General features: G+C 40.6%; 2 protein-coding genes across 2 annotated transcripts in view; both read left to right on the top strand.

Annotated features, from left to right (window-relative positions):
* The first annotated feature begins 4 nt into the window (after positions 1-4).
* Positions 5-14222, top strand: LOC115415556 (inverted formin-2-like). Its single transcript, XM_030129163.1, has 24 exons — positions 5-106; positions 1908-2038; positions 2112-2373; positions 2453-2568; positions 4813-4972; positions 5105-5138; positions 5219-5360; positions 6405-6537; positions 6623-7228; positions 7797-7927; positions 8017-8078; positions 8411-8513; positions 8599-8684; positions 8762-8862; positions 9227-9297; positions 9390-9497; positions 9623-9693; positions 9767-9887; positions 9972-10136; positions 11110-11191; positions 11390-11584; positions 12432-12731; positions 12832-12894; positions 13161-14222. The coding sequence occupies exons 2-23, from the start codon at positions 1910-1912 to the stop codon at positions 12891-12893; spliced, it is 3240 nt and encodes a 1079-aa protein (XP_029985023.1). The 5' UTR covers positions 5-106; positions 1908-1909; the 3' UTR covers position 12894; positions 13161-14222.
* Positions 14223-16958: 2736 nt separating this feature from the next.
* cep170bb (centrosomal protein 170Bb) overlaps positions 16959-25737 on the top strand; it is a 28647-nt gene continuing 19868 nt past the window's right edge. The window contains exons 1-8 of the mRNA XM_030129153.1: positions 16959-17234; positions 20377-20514; positions 22272-22361; positions 22533-22611; positions 22728-22786; positions 23822-23933; positions 24351-24452; positions 24592-25101. Of these exons, the coding sequence (XP_029985013.1) occupies positions 20410-20514; positions 22272-22361; positions 22533-22611; positions 22728-22786; positions 23822-23933; positions 24351-24452; positions 24592-25101 (1057 nt within the window). The 5' untranslated portion in view covers positions 16959-17234; positions 20377-20409. The remainder of the gene's footprint in view (positions 17235-20376; positions 20515-22271; positions 22362-22532; positions 22612-22727; positions 22787-23821; positions 23934-24350; positions 24453-24591; positions 25102-25737) is intronic.

Raw genomic sequence — 25737 nt, forward strand, 5'->3', positions numbered from 1 at the left:
CATTTGGGATTTACGACAGTTGAACTTCCTGCCATCAGAGACGCGGATCAATATCAATAATCGATTAATAATCCGTCTTTGGGAGGAACCCCATTCTGTGGGCACGGTAAGAATAAGTTATGTTCTGAGAAACGAATCTGCCTGTTCCGCTGAGGTTTAAAGTTTACTTTTATCAGAAGTTGTATTTGTTTAATTCTACACCACCAAACCTACTTAAAAAATGGATGTTTTTAAGCTAAATTGTCAAGGAAAAATTCATCTCGCACCGTCAGTTAAGAATTCAAGCTAAACAGGAGTCTATGATCAAATAAACATTTTCGGCTCCGGTAAAATTTTTATATTCAACCTAGAAGTCTGTGTTTTCCTCTTATTGTCCGTTTTTAACACTACCAAAAGAAACATGCTTCAACAGGCAGATGGCAACGACGACTTAATGTGAGTTGACAGAAAAATATGTGAAATTAAAGCTGTGAACTGATTTTATGGGTTATTTCTGCGCCGAATTTACCAGAGTAATCCTTAGAAAATACAGCATATGCCAGTGGTGGTCAGCTATTCGGAGTATTTTGTATAAACTGTAGATTATTTTTAAATTTGGACAGTTTCGAGCTGAGTCTGGTATGTTTGGTAATGGGCATGGCTCCATCGTCAGGGCGTGTCATGGTGGGAAAAAACAGCGCCTGCGGATAAACAGAATGTCAGCCTGAAAAATCAGATTTTAATTTCAGCTGTTGAGCAACGACATGTTGTGAAACAATCACTGCGAGAAACACAAAAAGAAGAAACGGTATATGTCGTGGATTTATGAGGAAACACAGTTTTTACTTATATTGTACTTATACTTGTATTTTCAATGTATACCTGAGTTCATTTTATATGTAATGTGATGTTTTAACAGTGTGTTTTATGCCTTTTACTTGTACTGTTGTTTTCAATTTAAACCTAAGTACTTTTATATGTAGTGCAGTATCTTAAGAGTATTAGTACTTTTGGTCACACTCCAGTATTTTCAGTGTGTACCTGAGTACTTTTATATGTAGTATAGTATTTTTGCACTGTGTATTCATACTTTTATTTGTAGTGCAGTTTTTTTATTGTATATATATATGTAGACTACCGCAGTATTTTCAGTGCGTATTAATACTTTTACATATACCGTTTTCAGTGTGTCGTGGTACTTTTAGTTGCTGAATCTGATCATCTATACAGTTGAGGTTAAAGCTGCAGAATTGCTTCATCTCACTTCTGGTTTAAAGAAATGTTTCCACCTGAAATCTGTCATCACATCTGAGCTCACACACCTTACAGATACACATCAACCACCCACACCTCTACGTACCTGACAAACAGACCCCGCCCATCATCTCTGCAGCCCTGCCCATACCACTACACTGCCTTTATACAGTATGATCAACAGGTGGGAGTCCGACGCTCTTTTCAGTCCACACTGGAACAACTAGACATAACACTTCACCACCACATTCAGACGTTTACGCTTTTGGACTTTTTGTGATTTCTAACTGACCAAAATTAATTGAAAGACATATTTTAAGACAAACAACACACACAGTGACATGATGGTGATTATCTGCTGACAACAAGTAATTTAATTGTCATTTTCCTGCTGATCATAATTGCACACTCTGCACTGTCAGCTCTTCACTTCCTCTGAAAACAGAAAACTCACTTGAACCTGTGATGTTTAGCTGACTTTGAGTCACTAAAGGTCATGTATGATCAGGTCAAACAAACATAAATGCAACACAAAATCATCTGAAACTTTTAATAGTGATGTCAGCAGTTCTGACTTTTCAGCCAACCTTTATTTTGACAGAGTTAAATCTGGAGTTTTATTTTGAAAAGGTTGATGATTGGATATTAAACTGTGTATTTGCACCTTATTGTAGCCATGGCAGCTAAAACCATGTGGGGTAACTTGAAGGAGCATCTGACCAATAATCTTGCCCACGACCCGGATGCCAGTCTTGAGGCGAACCTGGAGAATGCTGACCCCGAGCTCTGCATCCGCCTCCTTCAGGTACGTCAGCACCAGCACCAGCGTCTTTGGGAAAACGACTCACTGGTCTTTACATCTGCGTCTGTCCATACAGGTTCCCACTGTCATGAACTACTCAGGGCTGCGGCGGCGTCTGGAAAACAGCGACCAGGTGTGGATGGTTCAGTTCCTGGAGCTGCGGGGTCTGGACCTGCTGATGGAGGCGTTGGAGCGCCTGTCAGGTCGCGGCTGCTCTCGGATCGCAGACGCTCTGCTGCAGCTCACTTGCGTCGGCGCCATCCGAGCTGTTCTGAACTCTTCTGCTGGACTGCATTTCATCCTGGACAACAAGGGCTATGTCAGGACGCTGACGCAGGGTCAGAGGTCACCTAGTCGCCTGTATGTCTGTCCACCTGTCTGCTTACTTGTCTCACCCGTCTGTCTGTGTGTCTTTAGCTCTGGACACGTCCAATGTTATGGTGAAGATGCAGGTGTTTGAGATTCTGGCAGCTGTTGCTTTGTTTGATCTTCAGGGACACCGTCTGGCTCTGGACGCCCTTGACCATTATAAGGTACCAATACCCTTTCCTTTGCCCACACACCTGATACTTTTAGTCCCACTTACACCCACCTGATACCTTTAGCCCTGCCCACACACGACAGTTTGTTTTATCTCCATCAGAGGGTTCGAGAGAATCCCAGAGGTTTTTGGTGATTTTCAGATGCCTGGGGTGCTGTTCGATTTCTAACTTGGCTGTAACATCTGGAAGTAGTTCAACACAATTGTATGTTTTTCACTATGAAATATACGATTTAGTGTATCATATATATATATATATATATATATATTGGAAGAATATCTAAAACTAAAAAACTAAAACCGAAAAACAAAAGTTGATCAGGTGATCTGAAGACCAGCTCCTTCCATCAGTTCTGACTAGATTGACTCTGTTGAGTTTTGATGCTTTGACATTGATTTTTACGTGACTTTGGCGTGGGAGGTCAAATGGTTTGGCTGCTGCACCTGAACCTTAATAAGAATCCAATCAGTGAGAGACCTGAGGATGAGCTGCAGTGATGAACAAATGAAGCAGAAGTAGCTCAGATATGAGCAGAAGTTCTGCAGAACCAGTAGGAGTTGATCCAACTCTGGATGTGAAACATTTCCATTAACTCATGTCGAACGGAAACCTTATCAAACCTGCACTGAGATCCTGCATCAGGTCTTTGTGTTGTTTATCAGTGTTTAAACTCCAGGTGCGACTGAAATCAAACACTGCGTTCTGTTTCTCAAAGCGACTTTGCCCAAACCTGCCTGTTCCTGAGGCATGATGGGAAACTGTCCAGAACGCCGTGTCAGCCATCCACTCACACAAAGACACGACTGTCTGAAAAAATGATCAACACGCTGCAGATGTAAATCAGCTGAGCAGAGGATGCTGGGTAACAACAACAGTGGAATTTAACCCTGTTGAACCAAATACTAATTGAACATCAGATCAGGAGCTTTGTCCTGAGTCAAAGTTTGTGTTTGGAAGAGTTTGTGTGTGAAAAAGAATTTAATCATAATCACCAAAAGTTAGAATAGAATAGAAGACTAAAATAGAATTGCCTTTATTGTCATTTGACAGTACAAAGTACATCAAACGAAACGGAGTTCGATGATTAGGGACATCGGGCCACGCACCTGCTAGAGCACTACCACAAAGCTGATTTGATCAGAGCTGTTCTTTTGATGAAAATATCCATCAGTTTTGACAAGGATTAATGTTCAAATCATTAATTTAAGTCTAAAGGCAGGTTTTTGGGCATGAAACATGATTTAGTGATTAATACGTTCCTTTTGTTTATTTTGATGTAATGTTACAAAAACAAAGAAAATCTGAGTTCTCATTCAACAAGATGAAAATGATGCAAATGTCGCTTATTTGTGTGTGTGTGTTTTTTTAACCTCTTCTTCGTGGTCAGTTACAATTATAAATGTTGCCTCCTGGAAACTTCCCCATATTCAAACCCTGCTTGAGGTTTAACAGAGATTAACCAGATTTGGTGGAAACATGAATCAGGTCCAGATGCACAAAAACCCTGAACCCAACAAGAAGTTCACCATTTGGGTTTGATTACCCCCCCCCCCAAGCTTTCAGTCGTGTTGTAAAAATATTGCTGTAATATTTATCCCCCTTTGACTTGGTCTTCATGCAGCTTTAATTTGATACATTTGACATATTTTCTTCAACAGTAAATAATTGTTTTGGTTTGTTTTTTTTTGTTTTTTTGTATTTTACATTACTGTCAAAATTTCACAGTTTGTACATTGTTTCAGTTACAGTTTGTTAATTATATTACACAAATATAGAACTGATTTGTTCATTATTCAAATCTATCAAAAAGAAGTGACAATAGTACAGTTAAAGAGTCAATAAAATGTTACCTCTGCTTATTCCTTGTGTTGAATTTTATCTCTTCAAATTCTGTATTTTACAGTTTTTTAACCATTAAAGTTTTGTATCACTGATCAACTTTAGAATAACTTAAAAGAATAAAGTTAAATTGAATAATTACATTGATTGCAACTGATGGTCTAGAAGAAAGAGCAGAGGGCCAATCAGAGTTGGAAGATTCAGCTGAGTGTTGGCTGATGGGATATGTAGTCATAAATAAATGTTATCGCTGGGGACCACAGAAGTTGAAGATGAAAAAAAACCCTTAAATACCTTCTCCCCATCTGAACCAGTGAGACTTCTGCTGAAATATAAACCTAATACTCAGAAACTGATGTCAATCAATTAAAAGTCTGTATGTTGTGTTTTGTCCAGAGTGTGAAGAAGCAGCAGTATCGCTTCAGTGTCATCATGAATGAGCTCCACAACACCGACAACGTTCCCTACATCATGACACTGATGAGCGTCATCAACGTCCTTGTGTTTGGACATGAAGACCTGAGGAAGAGGAGTCGTCTGCGGCAGGAGTTTATTGGTACCAAACCCTGATTAGCATCATGACTAAACTAAACCGAGAGGAGGTGTTTGTAGAAGCTCCAGAACTTTATGATGTCACCATGAAAATATATGAATTAAATGTGTAGTTTTTTTGTTTTGTTTTTTTCAGGACTACAGTTGCTGGACCTGCTGCCCAAACTGAGGTACCCGTGTCCAACCACACTCTGATCATCCATAATAACACTGTGTCATCTTGCTGTGACCTCACCATGTGTGTCTCCAGGGAAACGGAGGATGAAGACGTGAACATCCAGTGTGATGCCTTTGAGGACTCGCTGGCAGAGGACGAGGACGAGATGGAGAAACTATACGGAGGACTTGACATGAGCAACCATCAGCAGGTTTTCACCTCACTGTTCACCAAGGTAACACTTCCACCATAAAAACAACACCTTAACTCTTTAAGTGCCAGACAGTTAAGGGGCTAATAAGCCTTAAAAGTGCCACAGAATTTGGCCGTTTTTCAGTATTTCGCGTCGTTTTTATAATATTTGAAGAATCCTGCAGGAAACCGCTCGGTAACATCCGACCGATTGCTGATTAGATTCAAAATGCACCGGACGCAGTCGATTCATTATTGATCGTAATTTGCATAATTTATAATAATAATAATAATCTTTATTTATATAGCACTTTTCATACATTAAAAACTGTAACACAAAGTGCTTTACATATCAGTTTAAAAATCAGTACCGCCCCCCACCCACACCCACCCACTCACCCGCACACACACACACACACACACACACACACACATATATACATGCAAACCCACAAGCTCACACATACTTAAGAAGACTGACTTAGCACGGGTAGACCAGAACAAAAATGTACAAGTAAAAGTAAAACATCAATTTAGGAGGCGCTGTCTCAGGGAGCCATCCGCGCCAGGATGCAGCCGCCGACCCCGGCGACCAGGCACCAGCAACACAGCCCCGCATCCCAACTAGTGGGAGAGGGCCAACTGGGACCCCCACCCACCAGAAAGGAGCGGACCCCAGTGAGAGAAGGCGCCACAGCCCTCGGAGTCCACAGCCACCCCCCGGCATGGAGGGCTCCCTCTAATGAAACACCGGAGAATAAGAAACATTAAAAAGATATAAAAATATTATTCGGTCGCATGACCTCAAACTCCCGTCTGCTTGGTCTCAAAAGGGGGACACAGAAAGAACGTCATCGAAATGTGAGAAAGAAATGGGGGTGGATGGTTTGTTTGTACACAAATGTGGCGTGTTCTCCAATGCCGATCTGATCGGCCCATGGCACTTTACAGGTTGTTTTCGTAAAGCCGATTTAATCGGCCCATGGCACTGAAAGTGTTAAACACACCAGCACCGCCTCCATCTGCAAAAGCTCCACCACCTTAATGACATTGAACTTCCAATGTCTCCGTTTTCGTCCTCTTCCAGGTGAGCAGCTGTCCATCCTCAGTCCAGCTTCTTTCCATCCTACAGGCGTTGCTGTTGGTGGATCCAGACCATACGGAGGTCTGGTTGGCTCTGGAGCTGCTGGCGGACCGAGCCACTCTACTAGCTCAGGATAGTAAGTCCATCTGTACTTTTGCCTCCTCAAACATACCTGACAGGTGATCATGACTCCACTCTGATCCTTCTCTCTCCCTTTGTAGCTGGGTTAGATTCTGCTGATTGTCTGTTGGAGAGACTCCTCCCACAAAAGACATTCTCAGCCAATCACAAGATCCGAACTGTAGACAGGGCGGTCCAGACTCGGCTGACAGAGAGTTCTGCCATCCTATCAGAGGTGCTTCCCAAAGATGATGATACCAATGCCACTTCAGCTGCTCCTCCACCTTCCTCACCTTTACCTACTTCAGCTGCTCCACCCCCTCTCCCTCCTCCAGCCCCACCTTTACCTGCTTCATTGGCTCCTCCCCCTCCATTACCTGGTTCAGCAGCTCCACCCCCTCCTCCTCCTCCACCTATACCTGGTTCAGTGGCTCCTCCCCCTCCCCCTCCATTACTTGGTTTTGGAAGTCCTCCCCCTCCACCTCCTTTACCTGGTTCAACAGCTCCTCCCCCTCCACCTTCTTTACCTGGTTGTGGGGCTCCACCTCCTCCACCACCTCCGCCTGGTGACGTCATTGTAGCCCAGGTGGTTCAGGGTCTGGGCAGGTCATATTACAACCCTGCCCACTTAGTGAGCCTTGGCCCCTGCCCCACCCTCCGCATGAAAAAGTTGAACTGGCAGAAACTCCCGTCCAGACTCGTGACAGGTGAGTGTGAGGGTTTAATATGATCTTTACAAACCTGGACCAGAGGTCATAAACATAACACACATCAGCATTTGTGACTGGGCCAAGGGGATGTCTTTCATTCAAAGACAACTCGGAACATGACAGTGCATTATTAGATGGTAAAATCCAAACAATATTCAAAGTCTACACAGCCACTTTCTACGAAAACAAATTTTACTTAATTATTATCAAACTCTAGCTCCATGAGAACCTCTGTGATGTGCAGTTGCTCAGTTTCAGTTATTTTACCATATTTTTTTTTTTTTATCACCATGACCTGTAGGCCATGAGTCAAAGAGTAGTTTTTGAGACTCTAATTGTCATTTTTCTGTATGTGTTCTTTCAGAGATTCTACAAGACATACTTTTATAATGAAATACATTTAATATGTATTTGAATTTTTATGGTTTGTTGTATTTTTACATGTACTTTAGTTGTTTCATCATATAGTTTTGTAAGTTTAAGTCCAGAAGAGACACTGCATTCATGTTTTGGGTCTCAAGATAGCAACCTTTATCCTTTGTACAATTTGTCTGTCCGTCCTCAGCCCAGAACTCTCTGTGGACGTCGGCGTCCTCAGACTCAGTGGAACCGAATTACTGCAGCATTGAGCAGCTCTTCAGTCTTCCACCAACCGAAACCAAAACCAGAACCAAAGCTGTGGCACAGCCGAAAGAGGTACCCTCTCTCTGATTGGTTGTTATTTTTTTTATTTTATTTTTTTTCAATTAGTGCAGAGCTCTAATGACTTCTGTCTGCATCCACAGATCTCCTTCATCGATGCAAAGAAAAGCCTGAACCTCAACATCTTCCTGAAGCAGTTCAAATGGTGATATTTTCTACAGTCTTCAAGTCTGTACAGGGTTTATTGTAAACCCTCTTCCTCATAGATTGAAGAAGAGTAGATAATAGACATGTTTAACAGAACTGCGCTCAACATGACCGTAAAAGTCATATTATAGAGTTCAGAGCTTCATAAAATGTACAAAAATGTTTGTTTGTTTGTTTGTTTGTTTTTTTCAAAATATGAGCAGAACATCATCAAATGTCATGAAGGTCCACATGTTCCTTGATCTGTTTTAACCTGAACCTGGACCTGAAACTGGACAAATCTGTACCTGTCTCTATCTTTTCTCACCTGTCTGTTTGTCCTTCCTTTAGTTCCCATGAGGACTTTGTGTCTCTGATCCGGATGGGAGATAGATCGAAGTTTGATGTGGAGGTTCTGAAACAGCTCATCAAACTGTTGCCTGAGAAACATGAGGTCAGAGGTCGTGGTGACACAAACATCCGTCATATGTCACCTCCTACCCTGTCTGTTTTACCTGTATGTCTTATCTGTCCCTCAGGTGGAGAACCTGAAGGCCCACCAGTCAGACTGGGACAAGTTGTCTTCAGTGGACCGATTTTACCTGCTTCTGCTTGATGTCCCCTCGTAAGAAAAGGAGACTGACCCACAGCTGTTGTCTTCCCATGTGAGCAGAGTCATCTATGTGTCACGTTGTGTTTCAGTTACTCTCTGAGGATCCAGTCCATGCTGCTGATTGAGGAGAGCAGTTCAGTCCTGCAGAACCTGAAACCGAAGGCTGAGCTGTTGGACCGAGCCTGTTGCAGTCAGTAACGCCGATACACAACACAATAACACAACCACAGACACACACTGACCCATTTACACCTGGAGTTAAAGTGTGTATACATTTAATAATAATAATAATAATAATAATAATAATAATAATAATAATAATAATGGATTTGATTTATATAGCGCTTTTCTATGAATGCATACTCAAAGCGCACAGTGAGCCAGACAACTTCTGATCGTGAGCTGAACTAGATCCGATCTGTCAGGGCATGTTAATGCAGGTCTGAACTGGACCTTAGACCACATCCACTCACATTTACACTCCTCACTTCACTGCCCACACTTTGAGTTAGACTCCAGTCTTGTGTGTGACATCGGATTTCTTGCATTTCCAGGTGTAAGGGAGAGTACTCGACTGCCCAGATTCTGTAAAATAATCTTGGACGTCGGAAACTTTCTGAACTATGTAAGAAAAATGGAGAAGTAAACAGATGAAACACATCAGACCCTGATTATCATGACTTCTGTGGATTGTAAAATACCTGTTCTGTTTGTCAGGGGACTCACACTGGAAATGCAGAGGGTTTTAAACTCAGCACTCTGCTCAAACTGACTGAAACCAAAGCCAACAAGTCCAGAATCACCCTGCTGCACCACATACTGGAGGTCAGGCTGTACTGGTCTCCTGGTCCTCACACTGGTCCTCATAGGGATCTGAAAATTCCACTTACTGTTCTATTGAGCAGATTTTCCTTTAAGTCAACTTTCATTTGTTTTTTTGTGGTTTTCAGGAAGTGGAAACAAACCACCCAGATCTGCTGCTCCTGCCAGATGATTTTGAGATCTGTGACAAGGCTGCTGGGTAATGAGAGGAACATTTGAATATATGTCATGATGAGATACATGTTGTGTAGAACATGTAACCGTATCTGCAGGTTGAACGTAGAGGCGATTCAGAGTGAAGCGAATTCTCTGATGAAACAGCTGAAGGCATCTGAGACTAAGTTCTGCAGCGGACCTGAGGACCTGAGGGAGCAGTACCTAGCCCCCATTCAGGTACAGGGAAGGTGTTGGTGGCTACGAGGGTGGGGCTAGACGTTGACAAGTAACTGAGGTGTGCTGCTCTTCTGTGGTGTTCAGGAGAGTGTGGCAGCCTTTGAGCAGCTGCAGGGCCTGCTGATGATAGTGGAGGATCATCGGACTGAGCTGAGCACCTACCTGTGTGAGGACCCCAGCAGTTTCAGCCTGGATGAGCTCTTCAGCACCATCAGGACCTTCAGGAACCTGTTCATCAAAGCTGTCAAGGTCTGGAGAACATCTGTGCTAATGTCCTACGCACTTTATACGGGAGCAGGGGTGTCAAACTCATTTTAGTCCAGGAGCCACATACAGCTCAATTTGATCTCAAGTGGGCCGGACCAGTAAAATAATAACTACAAATTTCTCTGTTTGTTTCAGTTCGAAAAAGTAAAAATCCAATTTTGATAATATTATTCCTGTTACTAAAATGTTTTATGCATTTGTAGATCCACTGTGATCTGTAAGTTGTAATGCATATGTGTAAATGAGAAGCTGAGGTGTAATATTGTTAAAATTGCACTTTTACTTTTTTGAAAAGTAAGAGGGGAAAATTCAAGTTCATGGTTTATATTACTCACATTTTTTATAAAAGGATAGTTGTAAATGTAAACTTTAGAGAAAGAGAACAATTTGGAGTTATCATTATTTATAGGTTATTACGCTATTATTATACTTCAAAATTTGACTATTTTTACCTGTTTGATCCACTTGAGATCAAATTGGTCTGTGTGTAGCCCCTGAACTCAAATGATTTTGACATTCTTGACTGTTCATATCGTTAGTGTAATTTTTGCACCTCGCATATTCATTCAGTGGGCCAGGTTGGACCCTTTGGCAGCATGTTTGACACCCTTGGTGTAGAACTTTAACATATTCAAATGTGTTGTTTATAACCTAAACCATGATCTTCTTAAGTCCAACCCAGTAGTTTTGTATCTAAAGGACAGTTAAACATTTCCTGGATATCGTTCCTGCAAAGGATCCGTTGATCTGTTGGCATTTTTGGTCGGTCTCAGTTTTACCTGATATAAGGTTGCAATTAGTTTTTAGGGGCAAATGGTCAAATATATGACTGTTTCCACCAGGGTAAATATATACCCTTTAACACCAGATGTCCTCATATAACCAAGACCATATTACTAATGATGATGATGTTTATGATGTTGATGATGACAGTGGTGGTGATGTTGTCCTTCAGGAGAATGTGAGTCGTAGGGAGCAGGAGAAGAGGAGGAAGCGTCTGGAGGAAGAGAGGAAACAACACGAAGGAGACAAGATCAGTGAGTGATGTCTGATTATGTCAAACCACCTTAACATCACCTTGGACATCTTAAATCCATCCTAAAACACCACCACATGATTCAGACCTGATTCACATACAGTCTAAATGTAAAGTGAGCAGAATTATGTATAAGGTAGAGACCTTGAAAACACACACATTGTCAGAGTCTGACTGACCAGTCACTGTCCATCCTCAGCAAGGAAGGATGTTTCCCCCCAGGATGAGGGCTGCATCATCGACAATCTGTTGGCTGAGATCCGGAAGGGCTACAAACTGAAGAAGACCCGGCCCAGAGCTGATAGGGGCAGCCTGCCCCCTGCTGGGAGGACCCGGGACAGCACAGTCCAAGACAGTGTTCAAGGTGGACTCCAGTCCGGGACAGCATCTGAGCGTATGTGTTTGATTCACAGTGACTCATTACAAGTAAAGAGTCCAGATAAAACTTAAAATAGAGCTGGACCACATGACCCAGGAACCATGTTAAGTCTAACGCTACGTTCACACTGCAGGTCTTGATCCTAATTCAGATTTTTTGCTTAAATCTGATTTTCTTTTTTTTTTTTTCTTTTTTTTTTTTTTTTTATGTGGTTGTTCACATTATAATTTTAATGCGGCTGCCATCAAACTCATGTGAACAGTAGCTGAAGTAACCTGCATGAGCAAAAGAAGACGTTACATCACACACTGCACACTGTGTTTATTGAGTACAAAGTAAATATGGATCTTGCGTCCCACTGCCACCAGCACAGAATTGTGATGTCTGTTGTGTTTCAATGATGTAAAAGTCAGATAGAATGCGACAAAACCGTTCAGACTGAAGTCACATTGCAAAACATCAGATATAGATCTGATTCATGACTACATATGAACATATAGGTCTGATTGAAAAAAATCTGATTTGTGCTGTTCAGACTGTTATAAAAACAAGTCTTATATGGGTCACATATGGGCAAAAAAGTCAGATTTGGTCCACTTTTACCTGCAAAGTGAATGTGGTATAAATGTTTGACTCTGCTGCATGTCACTGATGGTCAGAGAAATCAGCCATAGTAGTTTCATTTATGGACCTTTTATGGTTCCATTGGTATACTTCACAAACTCAGAGCAGGAAAACCTCCATGATCTCCTGTGATCTCAGTGGACCCACTGAGAAGCTCCAGACCTGCAGTTGTGAACCATGGGTTGAAGTTGTAGCTGACTGAAATCTGGAGCAGTGACCTTTGACCTGCTGTCCTCAGATCCCCCTGTGAGGAGGTCCATGGCTGTGGACGTACCTGAACCTGGACCTGGACAGCCATCAAATGTTGCAGGGACAGACCACACACCAGAACGACCTGAGACTTCTAAGCCTGATGAAAACCAGGCCAGAATCCAGGACCCTGCCATGGACTCAGGTCTCCAATCTGACCCCAAAACCAGTCCAGAGTTAAGCACAGACCACAGTGAGTCAGAGTTTGAGGTGATTGACTCTGAACCCTCAGCATTCAGACAAAGTCCTAATCCCAGCCCAGAGAAGACTTCCAACCCTGGTTCAGCAGGTATGGTACTTAGATATGTTTTAAAGATAAAAACTTGAACATATGAATCAGTTTATGATGTGTCTGAAACCGACCGATCAGACTGTGTTTCTATGTCCAGGAGCCAGTGGCCTTTTTGGAACCAAACAAACCAAAATCAAGAAAACCTGCATCACACATTGAGGTAAGCCTTTGCTAACCTACCCATCAGCCTGTTTTTGGTCCCATTCAAACCGATCTACAATACCAGACCAGTCATACCCTGATACGGGGTATGTCTGATGCATTTTTTTTTTTTTTTGTGATGACGGGCTGAAACCGGAGATTCAGAATCTGTTCTACTTCAGGTGCAGCACCTGAACTCAATATGAATAAGCCTTAAACCCTTCCAATCCAGTTTCCTGATTTTTTTTTATCTCTTCTGTGTTTTTTGGTTTTTTTTTTTTGCAGGTGATGGCAGGAGGAGGTGGCGCTGTTACCATGGCAACAAACTGACTCTGAAACTCAGGCAATTAACACTGTGTTGACTGACTATCTTAAGTGAAACCGAAAAGGTCGGATTGTTTAGTCAAACTGAGGTTTTACCTGAGCACGAAACGATGACACAGAAACCCTCACCCTCTGTGCTCTGATTGGATCAAACCTGTCATGTGACACATCATCCTCAACACCAGCTGTTAGTTCACTCCGATCCTAAACCACAGCTGATTCTGTCATGTTCCACTTATATCCTGCTCTTTATCCTAATACCAACTACATTTCAGCAATTTGTGATCACCTCGTCTCCAACGGCAGTGGTGGCCTCCTGATCATGTGATGTATGTGTCAGATGTGTTAAAATGTACACAGGTTATTTCTGAAAGTTTTTAAAAACAGAGATTGTTTTCATTTTAAAACACAGTGATGAGTTTGGCATGCCCAGAACCAGCTCCACATCTCATGAGACCTCTTCCCATTCTGGCTCAGTTTCAGGTCTGGTTCAGTCAATTATGGTTCTAGACCAGGGGTCAAAGTTCTCTGGGTTGTTTAGATCATTGGGTGCCATTTTGGTAGAACATGTGCCTGTGAGAAAACACCACGTTAAAAGAATACACATCCCATGAACCAGACTCTGAACCCAAATGGTCCACATAAGAGTCAGCAACAGGCGGTTTGGGTATAAATAAATAAGGTCTGGTCTGAATCAGAGCAGCTTATTATCATTTGTTAAACACTTTTCTTAGACAAATTAATCATTAATCAACAGCTGCTAGTTTCAAAGTTGTATTGATTAGAAAATGACCAGGGCAACAAATGATAAGACTTTTTGTCCTAAAACCACCTGGTTCAGTACTCAAACCAGTGAAACCAGATGTTTGAGTCGACACTGAAACAAACATCTCCTCCTCTGAGTTCATTTAACGACCACTTCCTGTGTAAATAGTGGTTCATCAGCATCTAATTACACACTGTGTTAATGAATCCTTCACCCCATCCTCATCAGACCAATGCAGAGAAACAGATCAGTTCAGTTTAGTGGGAAAAAAAACCTATGCAAATGTTCAGAGGTAGAAATATAGTGTTGTATTGTGTGAGTGTTGTGTAAGTGATGCATTCATGCACCAGGATGTTTTTAATGATTTTAAAACAGCTGATGTTCTCTTCTGTCTTCATGCACTGATTTAATAGTTATTCATGTGTTGATTTGTGTTTTTTCGACTCTAAGAATCAAACTGTTGTATAATAAAGTTGTCATTATCTGTAAAAATAAATAAAAAATTTTCATGTCACGTCTATGGAGAGAAAATTTAATATTAATTCAAAAGCATTTAAAAGAATTGGATCAAATGTATTAAATGTGACCAAAATGATTTATTTGCATAAAATTAATTAATAATAGATTTTAACTTGCTTGTTATACCTTCATTCATTTTTAAATAAACTCTTAACATCTTAAAGAATTCTAGCTCATCTGGATAAGTTTTTTTGAAGACATTTACATCTGCTTAATAAGTGTTCATCTGTTTCCAGTTTATTAAGTTGTGTAAAATAAATTATGATTTGAATAATAATGGTTTATAAACTTTATGTTGTTTTTTTCAAGCAACAAAATCAAGAAAAAATCTTTCTTTTTTTTAGATTTTATTTGATAGATACAATAATATAATCATCAATAGATTAAAAAAAATATATAAAAAAAATATATGTATGTATGTGTGTATATATATATATATATACATACAAAAATCACATCAAATCTAATGTTACAGTAATAAGGGATCGGTTATTGATCACTTAATAATAAGTGAAACCGCGAACGATCTGATGACGTCATCCTAAACCAGGCCCACCACTCCTTCACCAGGATCACGTGACGCCACAGGATAAAATCAAATAATTTTGATAATAATATTAATAATAACAATAATAATCTGTTTTTGTTGCTGGTTTTTGACTCGCGTCAGACTCAGTTCGTTCTCGTGTTTTCTCGGTGTTGGTCCAGTTCGACCCGCTGCAGGTTCATCAGCTGATGATCCTTTAAATCCGTTAAATCCGTCACCAGGATCTTACCGGAAACTTGCTGGCCTTCACAATAAAAGCACCGGAGAAGTAGAACAGTTCCACGTTTTCACTCCATGAAAAGATAAAGAGCAGCTTCTCAGTCAAACTGAAGTCAAATCTAGAGACAGAAAATCTAAAGTAACATTTTTCCAGATTCAGTGACACAGTTAGTTGAGCTGCTTTACCTTTTCTTAACAAATACAAGAACCAAAATCAGATGATGGTGTTCAACTGACAGAGGCAGGATGTTCACGTCAGTTAAATCACTACAACATTTTAGAAACACCTTTGAAGCTTTTAGTCAAAATACAACATCCCTGGAAAATACAGGACTGCATGTTAAACCAGGGCTGAACTTAGAGACAAAGTTTCTGTGTTTATATACTATGATATTTACTTGAAATTTATGGATTATTATGGAGAGGAATACCAGGTAGTTAAAAAATTAAACATATGACTCACTGTGTATTTGTCATATCATCTGTAGTGAGTATTAAATTGTGTTTTAGCTTGTCTCAGTTGATTTTTTTTTAAATTAATATATTATAAAATTATGGGAATGCAAACCAGCAAAATGCAAAACAACATTTGGTCAGGCTTCCTTCTCAGTTAAATGTCCTTTGATCCAGAATACCTTACCCATTGGAATTAAGCTATATTAGTTGATGCATAAACGTTTTCAACAATGAATCTGTGAACTAAATCATATCTAGTATTAATCTAAATTATCATTAAACTCATGTTGTTCTTTATTTTATTTTATTTTTTTTACTTGAAGTGTTGTTTGACTGTTTCCAGACCTGTGTCATGTGTGTATTTTGTCAGTGTTTAGTCTCTGTTGATTTTAACGTTTTGATATACTATTTTTGTACTTATAGTGTTGTTTCTTTAAAGCCTACCCAGATTGCAAATATTTTGGCAGTATTATGGCTTACATTTGGCATTTTTGGCTTTCTTTTGGCATTATGAAAACCTTTAGGCTTAGCTGTGGTATGATTAAGGTTATCCATAATAGAAATGGAGGCAACAGCAATATATGGCTGAGTTATGGCATATGTCTGGTAAACCAAAAGAATGGGCAAAGAGCGGGATCAAGTATAGGGATGGTATGGCATGTTTATGGAAAGCCAGAAGACTGACTAAAGAGTGGCAACATCTTATTCCATATATGGATGTGTTTTGGTTGTGTTTTGGCATATTTCTGTGAAGCCAAAACACTGCGCAAAGAGCGGGAATTTCTACCCAGAAGAAAACTCCGCTTCATTCTAAAAGCATGATCAACACAAATTTTGGGTGAATTTTTCCTCCTTTTGGCCTCTCTTTGGGTCAGTTTTGGCTACTTTTTGGCTGGATTATGGGGGATTTGGGGTTTTTCTGGGACAATTATGACTATATTTTGGAAGTCTGCAATTAGTTTTGGGTGAATTTTGGCTTCCTTCTGGTTTGATTTTGGCTTGCCTATTTTGGGCCATTTAGGGCCCATACATCCATCCAGAACTTTGCCAAATGGCATGTCAGTTTTGGGCCAGATTTAAACCATAATGATTTTAGTATCTGGGTAACCAGAGACATGATTTACAAATTATCTACTATGACCACATGGTATATATAGGCTACACTGCATCAGTTACATATTTTAAAATGTAACTCTTAAAACTCTGAATGGGACTATTTCTTTCTTTCAGGTTGGAATCACTGGCTGGACTCTAGCTGCTTTTATTTTGAAGGGCTACTGGTGAACATCCGCCGTGTGCGCGGTGCCGCGGTGCGCGTTGACGCAGCGGGTGGCGGCTGGTGCGTCAGGAGGAGACGGAGATGCCATAACAGCAGCAGCGGCAGCGTCAGCCTCCCTGTCCGCTATCTACGGTTCTCCGCTCCGCAGGCCCCGGGACGGAGCTCATGCTTTGTCCGCCTCGTAGCGCGTCAGTCCGGGTTTCGATCGGCGGAGAGAAGCGGAGGAGCAGCAGCATCTGGAGGTAAGAGGTAAGAGGAGCTGGAGGAGGGAGGAGGCAGGGCGTGGAGGAGGGGAGGATGGATGGAGGAAGGATGGAGGGGCTGTCCGTCTATCTGTCTGTCTGTCTGTCCGCTCATCTATCTGTCTGTCCGCTCATCTGTCCGTCCGTCCGTCTGTCCGTCTCTGAGCCGCTGTCCTCCGGTACCGGCTCCTCCTCCGGCCTCTACCTGCAGATGAGGGTCTGGGGCCCGTGGGGATGAGACAGATCATCCACTCCGGTTTGTCAGCATCCCGTGTGTGTGTGTGTGTGTGTGTGTGTGTGTGTGTGTGTGTGTGTGTGTGTGTGTGTGTGTGTGTGTGTGTGTGTGTGTCTGTGTGTGTCTGTGTGTTATCCCGGGTGTGGCCCGGTCCAGGTGAGCTGTACGGATCCGGTTCAGTGATGCAGATGTTGATCCGTTCCAAGGACACTTCCTGTCTCATAATGATTCTTCACTGTGTCTGCTCATGTGATGTTACATGTTCTTCTCAGGTAAATGAAAAGACAAACCTGTTACATAGAACCGTTTATAGGATCCACATGGATAATTATCATTTATGTATTTAGGTTTAGGGGCTGATTTGAGTGAAAGTTGAAGAAACCAGATGTTTTTTCATGTATGATTTCAGATTAGTCTTTACTGGATTATATTTGGGCCATAAAAGGATCATTATTATTATCATGATTTGTTTTTATGTTGTGATTATTACATTTATCGTAATATACTCTTATCTTTTGTGTTTGAAGTTTATTTTGATCATGCTTTCAGTTAAACCAATGTTTTCATCTTTATGAATAAGAACCTCAAATTGGACTGAAGTTTTTTTTTAAAATGTATTTCCATCAAAATTATAAACAAATGAGTCGTAAATCATAAAATTCACAACTGTTATTATCTTGATGTGTCTTTTACAGGCAATTTCTAACCTTTAATAATCATCTGTACTCAGAATTAAAACTCAGTCTTTGAACTTAAAGAAATAACACTGACATTTCTCCTGATAAATATCGACATCGACTGATATAAATATGTTTGTTATACTGATATTTTCATCCTTATCATTCAGCTTGAGGTAAGAATGTGACCAGCACCAGTTCAACCACATCTGGATCCATTATCACATAGTTACCTGTCAGTTTGGAAATGATTGTTGTTATGTGAAGCACTGGTTAATTTCAATTTAGCAAAAATCAACCTTCTGCATTCGATACCATGACAGTACAGGGTTCTATGTTCTACTAGTTAAACATAAGGTTCATGTTACGATGAGGAACAAAGTGAGCATTTTGGAAATGTGTCAAACTTCTCACATTAAAGGTAGGAAAAGTGTGACAGAGTCTGAAGTGATGTGTAAAACTATTTATTTATATTACATCACATCACCTTTAAAACCTCTGGTCAACCTGTTGCCATAGTAACGGAAGTCGCCTCTTGATGGTGTGAGGTTCTTCTTGTCTCCTTCCACTGCTGTTGGTTCATCATCATTATGTGTAAACTGTTCCAGTTCGACGTTGTATTTCATGAGGAACATATTAGGAATCAGAGTCTGCATCCAGAATCCGGTTTTAGACACTGTGACGTTCATCCAGATTAAAAATGGAGTCTGGTCTCATTAGATTGAAGTGTCAGGTTTTCAGAATGATGCTTCTGGACTTTTCTACGTAGATACACGTTGAACTAGATCCCATTTCACCTGGGTTTGAAGCTAAATTAAACTTTAAACAATTTAAAATTAGAATTTGCTTTGGATTGTGGGTAAATTAAGGCTGCAGTGCTTGATGACTTTTTTTTAGCATCACTGAGAAAAAATTCCATAATTCCCAGTCAGGTTTTGGTCGAAAATCTACCCCGTGGCGTCTGGGTTTTGTCTAATCACAGGTGTTTTCAGAGAGGGAGGGGTGTTGAATATATGACTGACAGCTGTACTTGCCTATCCCTGATTATATTCTATCAGATGTGAGTCTACTGCTCTACTCTAAAACATGCTTTGAAAAGTGTCTTCTCTTTTTCATTAACAGTATGTAACAATGTCAGGTTCATTTATTTGGACTGAGAGGAGCAGGAATGAGTGGAACAAATTCTGACATCTTCCCCTTCATTTTGGCTCCTGCAGCTTTAAGACCTAAAATTCTGTCTTTCTCAGAAAAAAAGGGATAAAAACAGAACCTGTTGTTCATGAAACAAACTTTCTTCAGCTTCTGCACAAACAACGTGTGTTTCCATCAACACACTGAATGTGCATTTTTTACATGAGAAGATGTTTATGGAAATGACAGTTTTAAAACAAATAAATTGTGAACATAGTGAACAATTAAGTCATGTGACTGATCAGCTGTTTGTGTCATTTTGTAGATATTATGATAAAATGTGAAACATGTCTGGTCCAACAGGTCATGATAAGGAGACACATCAGTGAATAAACAGATCATACAACATTTTAGATAAAAACAGTGGCTGGCAGTTCTTCTTCTACTCTGTTTATTAAAGCCATGTGTATTATAGCCTAGAGCGCCAGCTGCATTTACACCAGTTTATTTGCTGTACAAATAAGTCGCCTTTCTAATCGTATATAGTAACAGCGTGTGTGATTATAATAGAATCACAGGAGGCTGAGGTTTAAAGATCCAGATTAAAACATGGAACAAAATAAACCCAAACACCACTGTTGATGCTTTGGATTAAGTGACACTGATCAGAGAGACGCGCTATGGAAAACAGCATTAAAGTCATGTTTTTGTATTTTCACATGTTTAAATTTGCTGAGTTGAAAAGATACACATTTCAAAGTGAATAGTCTGTACATTTCCTCAATTTGAAGTAGCAGTTTGACTTTTCCACCACTTTTGTACACATCCTTAGTCTTTCATTCCTTCTTATAGGGGCTGATGTGGTGATATTTACTCAGATCCATAAACCTGTTTAACAGTATGTGTTTCTGGGTTTTCATTTGGAGCCTCCATCTGCACCAGAGCGGATCTTTGTCTCTGCTGTAAACTGTTGTAAACTGCTGTAAAACCTCTGGGACTCATTCATGTCTGCCCCCTGTTCTGCTTTTACCTTCGATCATTTGTGTCTCAGGTGTTCACCTGTTGTTCACTTCCGTTTTTTTTCCTTTGTGTCCTGCATTTCCCAGGATGCTCTGGGGTTTCCCAGCAGGCCAGTGAAGATGAGTGTGACGTCCTGGTTCCTGGTTAGCAGCTCCGGCACTCGGCACCGTCTCCCCAAAGAGATGATCTTTGTGGGCCGAGAGGACTGTGAGCTGATGCTGCAGGTGAGACTGATTCACAGGTCACATGACCACCTGATCAATGACCATACAACCACATAATGGATTAGTTTTGATCAGACTGTTTTCACGTGTCCTTTGTGTTCAGGTATGTCAGTTCTCAGGCTGTTGTGGTTCATATTTCTCTGTTCAATTTACAAAGAAATATTTTAATAAAGTAAAATATTAAATATTAATTCAGGATCAAATTCACTAAGACTCTGATCAACCTCAAACCCTATTTGGTGTTAAATACTGTCTTTATTCACTAAAGATACACAGTCCAAAGTTAGACCTAGATTGATTCTTTGGCTGGTTAGTTGATCCACTGGTTAGTTGGTTGAGTCATTCTGTGATTGGTTGGTGGAATTATTGGTTGGTTGGTTGATTCATTGGTAGATTCGCTGTTCAGTCATCTCCTTTTTGGAAAGGTGTGAATACAGTTCTTATTCATTCACCTCCTCATTCCCAAAGCCCATACCACTCTCGATCAATCATCATCTCAGTTTTCTGCTGCTTATGACTGGAATTCTTTGCAACGATCCTTAAAAGTTACTTAATTCATTCCACTCTCGTCATTTAAAAGGTCAGTGGGAGATGCACTTCTGGACCGCTGCACCTGTTTGTAGCTTTTCTATTTGTTATATGTCATTGCAATTGGTTCTGCTGTCCATCCTGTCTGTTTGTTGTATATACAGTCGCGAAAAAAATTTATTAGACCACCGTTGTTTTCTTCAGTTTCTTGTTCATTTTGATGCCTGGTACAACTAAAAGTACATTTGTTTGGACAAATATAATGATAACAACAAAATAGCTCATGATAGTTTAATTTCAGAGCTGATATCTATCCATTTTCCATGGTTTTCTTGATAATAACCAAAATCACTTCAGTTCTTACATCAGTAGCTATGGCATTGTACTGCCAAAAACAGTGCTTTCAGGCATTCCATGTTTTCTTTTCTGTCTGTTTTAGTCACATGATACACACAGGAGTTTAGTGGTTGATTGCATAACCATTGTTTTTGATGACTTTTGATGGTCTAATAATTTTTTCTGCGACTGTGTACTGCTGAGATGTGTCATTCTGAATATGACCCAGGACCTCTGCACCCAAACTTCAGCCCTTCTTTTCTCTGCTCCTGTTCAGTGGATTGTGGCCTCTGCAGTTCAGGTTTCACAGTTCACATTCTACATTGCGTTGACTCTGGTCCTCAAGTCACCAATGACAAAGTCCTCAAATTATGGATTGTTGAAGTCAGAAGTCATTGCAACCTTTGCCTCTGTATCATGTTTTTACATTTACTCTTAGGAACAAATCTTCCTCCTTCTGCATTTGTATCAACTTGATGATGCTTATTCTGTATTCCAGAATCTGTTTTCCAGAATTAACGCTTCTTTGGTCTGTGTTGCGGTTACCTGAGATATAAAACCTACTCTTGTGTTTGTCATATTCAGTGACAGTCTTTGATGTTGATAGAACCTGGACTGTCATCAGGTCTGTCTTCAATTGGACACTATGATCATTGGTTCTGCTCTCCGTCGATCATCTCAGTCATGATTAAAATGAACTGATTCCATTTGTGTTCATAGATCTGCACGCACCTTCGGCCTTTTCCTGGACCCTGGCATTAATTTAATTTGCTCTGCTTAATAAGTCCGGGTCTACTTATCCACAAATATACACAAATATGAAAAGAAGTGAATGTGGTTTGTTGTTGTGTTGCTGCTTAGATTTAAAGTGTGAATGTTTGTCTTTGTTTCAGTCTCGCAGCGTCGACAAACAACATGCTGTCATCAATTACAACCCGACAACAGACGAACACCTGGTGAAAGATCTGGGCAGCCTGAACGGGGTCAGACCACAACACAACACAATAACCACACAAAGAAGCAACTACAAACCCACTCATATATGAACATCACAATGACACAACAGGAAATAACAGTACACATATCACTGCTATCATGCCTTTGAATGCATCACTGTTGTGTTAAATTGATATTTGTTTGTTTGTTTCCTGCAGACATTTGTAAACGACCTGAGGATTCCCGATCAGACCTACATAACCCTCAAACTGTCTGACATCATCCGCTTCGGATACGATATCCTTCATACTGAGCATGCTCACTGTATTTTATTGTGTTGTGCATCATTGAGTGTTATTATGTTTTATTGTTTCCCAGTTTTTTGTGTGTTTGTTCTTAACAGTCGTCTTCACATTCTCATGTTTACGTTCTGGAGAAAAGTCAGCACAAAGTCCCCGAGGAGGCTCTGAAGGTCTGTACATCTGATGTTTTCATATGAGCGCTTTAGTTCATTTCAGATCAAAGATTCAGAAATGTTTTAGATTCTTTATTCTCAGGTAAAGGTTTTGTGTGAACTAACCCATCAGAGTTTAGATGTAGTGTTTCATTGTGGTTTATTGTCAGCTGTTTACTGGTGAATTTGTCTCTCAGTTTATTGAAAATCAAGAAGCTCATTGTTCTTTCATTAACACTTGAAATGTAACCGTGGTAAATATGCATAAGATGCCACACATTAGCAACTGGAACAGCAATGTGGAGTCTTTGTCATGGAAAGAATCTTATCACATTGGTTTGATGTAGGGCTGCACGATATTGGAAAAAAACTGACATTGCGATTTTTTAAACCCTGCGATATACATTGCGATATGAAAAAATACTCAGGAGGATATAATAGCTGTGTGGTGCCAATGTAAATGGTCAGACAAATTAGTTGTGTTACCTCTTGTTGTGGCAACAGGTGGAAAGCACTGTCGATACAGAACACGTGTTTCAATATCATCCTTCTTGTAGCCGAGATAATTCCAGATAACTGATGTTGCTTTTCTTTTTGGCACCAAGTCTTCATTTTCGGTGATTTTGTCTTGTTCGTTGCTCATTTTTCAATGTTGTTACCAGCGACTCACTCCATGTGCAGGGGTGCGGTCTGCTTCAGCAAACTGATTAAGAACTACTGTGATTGGTGGATCGCTGTGTGTAGTGTGTGTCAGGTACCCAGGTTGAAATTAGGGGAGAACACATTGAGTTCATTTGCATCCTACATTGCAGGACCTTCGATGTGACTATTGTGCACACGTACATTGTGATGACGACGCTCAAACTATATATTGTCCAGCTCTAGTTTAAAGTGGAAGGTGTTCAGAACAAACAGTATTCTGTGAGTAGATGGAACATTGTCTCATGCTGAATCTTTGGTCTGAACTGTGCTGAAGACACTGTGATGTGTCATATGTTGTTGCCTGTGTTCGTTGCATGCACTGAACTGTGTGAGCGCCCCCTGTTGTTTCAGCATGAGAAATACACCAGTCAGCTGCAGATGAGTCTGAAGGCGACGGAGAGCAAACGAAATGAAGCTGAGGAAAGAAACCGAACGGAGAAAACGCAGAGCACAAAAACTCAAGGTACTGCAATATTACTGTCAACAATGCTTCAAATAGCAGGAAGTACACATTCTGAAGACACAAGGAACAGAATCATGTTGAATAATACTGTAAATCAAAACAAAAAACAGAATCACAGATTAAAAGGTCATTGTCAAGTTTTTTTATAAGCACTTTTACAACAACACAAAGTGGCCAAAGTGCTGTACAAAGATATAGGCAAAAATACAAAATATGATGAAACTAATAAAACTATATAGATATACATCATAAAATACACCAAAACTGATCAAACAGATACACAATAATAGGACAAGTAGTTTATAAAAACACAACCAGAAGATAAAATGAATAAAAGTCACACACACATCACAGTACTGGATAAACCTGTCTGATTACATGTAACATGTATGTACATACTATGTCTTTGTGTCTCAGAGGTCCCAGCGTGTCGTCCCACTCCTCTGTATGGTCAGCCATCCTGGTGGGGAGAGGAGGATTATGGGAATAAAGTCCAGACCAGTGATGAGTCTCATTCAGGTGAAGCCATTAAAGCAGTTTGTCGTCAGCACCTGATTTAAAGCCTTGTTTTGTTTTGCAGAATCTGAAAAGTATTTGAAGACAAACTTCATACATGTATACTCGTATGTGTGTAAATCGACATGTTGTTTTCTCTCAGATGTGCACAAAGATGGTCCGACCGTGGAAACAGACTTTCCCGGGTCTCTGTCGGATCAAAATTCTGTGTTCCCTTCATACCACCGTGAGCCAAGCTATTTTGAGATCCCCACCAAAGACTTCCACCAGCCCAAAACCACAGGGGCGGAGCTTCACGAGATCCCCACCAAGGACACAGACCCACCCCCTGGCCCAGCCCCAGCCTCCCCACTAACCCCCACTCCCCCTGTGGTCCAGAGCCACGCCTCCTTCACTATTGAGTTTGACGACTGCACACCTGGCAAGATCAAAATCAAAGATCATGTGACCAAGTTCTCCACACGACAGAGGAAGCAGCAGACTCCGCCCACCAAGGCCACACCCACTGCACCAGCTGAGTTATTGTCAGCAGAGAGCAAGGTGGCTGATTGGCTGGTACACAGTGATGTCAGTATGATGAGACGGCGTCCGACATGTGAAGATGTTTACAGCACAAAGAGTGACCTCGCCATGAACATCAAGACACTCAAAGGTCAGAGGTTACAGTCATTAAAGGGCCAGGCCGCTATTTTTTCATCAATTGTTAAAAACAGACCAGGAACAACATGTGTAATTTGCTTGAAATGTGTTGCAGTGTCACATTTATTTTCTCATTCCAGACTGTTTGAAAATAAGAGTTTATCCCGAAAAAGCCAAACCTGATCATTAAAAGCGTGCAATGTCATTCAGTTACATTTACACAAACACTGAACTGAACCAGTACCAGATTGTACCAGTGTCGACCCCTCACACAATCCTTAGTGGAATGTAGAGAGAGTGCAAAGACTTCAGTCAATTATGTGGCGCTAATGGACCTGTAATCTGGATTTAAACCTCAATAAACAGTAATTAATGATCAGAATCAACAGAAGTGGATCAGCTCTGTCTCCAGCACTGACACAGCTCTAATAAAGTGTGGACATAAGTCTGGATATAAGATACTAAAGCAGAAACACAATCAGTTTGTTGTGACCTTTCCTGGTTTACATGTTCCCTCCTCTCTATTTTTTGACGTTATTTTCAACAGCTTCAAATCTGAGTTGTTGCCATATTGGTGCAGCTTTAGTTTTCTTCATGTCTCTTCTGGTTGTCATGAACTTTGTCGTGTTCATCTTTCTTCTGTCCTGAT

The sequence above is a fragment of the Sphaeramia orbicularis genome, chromosome 24 (genome assembly GCF_902148855.1).
Source record: "Sphaeramia orbicularis chromosome 24, fSphaOr1.1, whole genome shotgun sequence".
Taxonomy (NCBI): Eukaryota; Metazoa; Chordata; class Actinopteri; order Kurtiformes; family Apogonidae; genus Sphaeramia; species Sphaeramia orbicularis.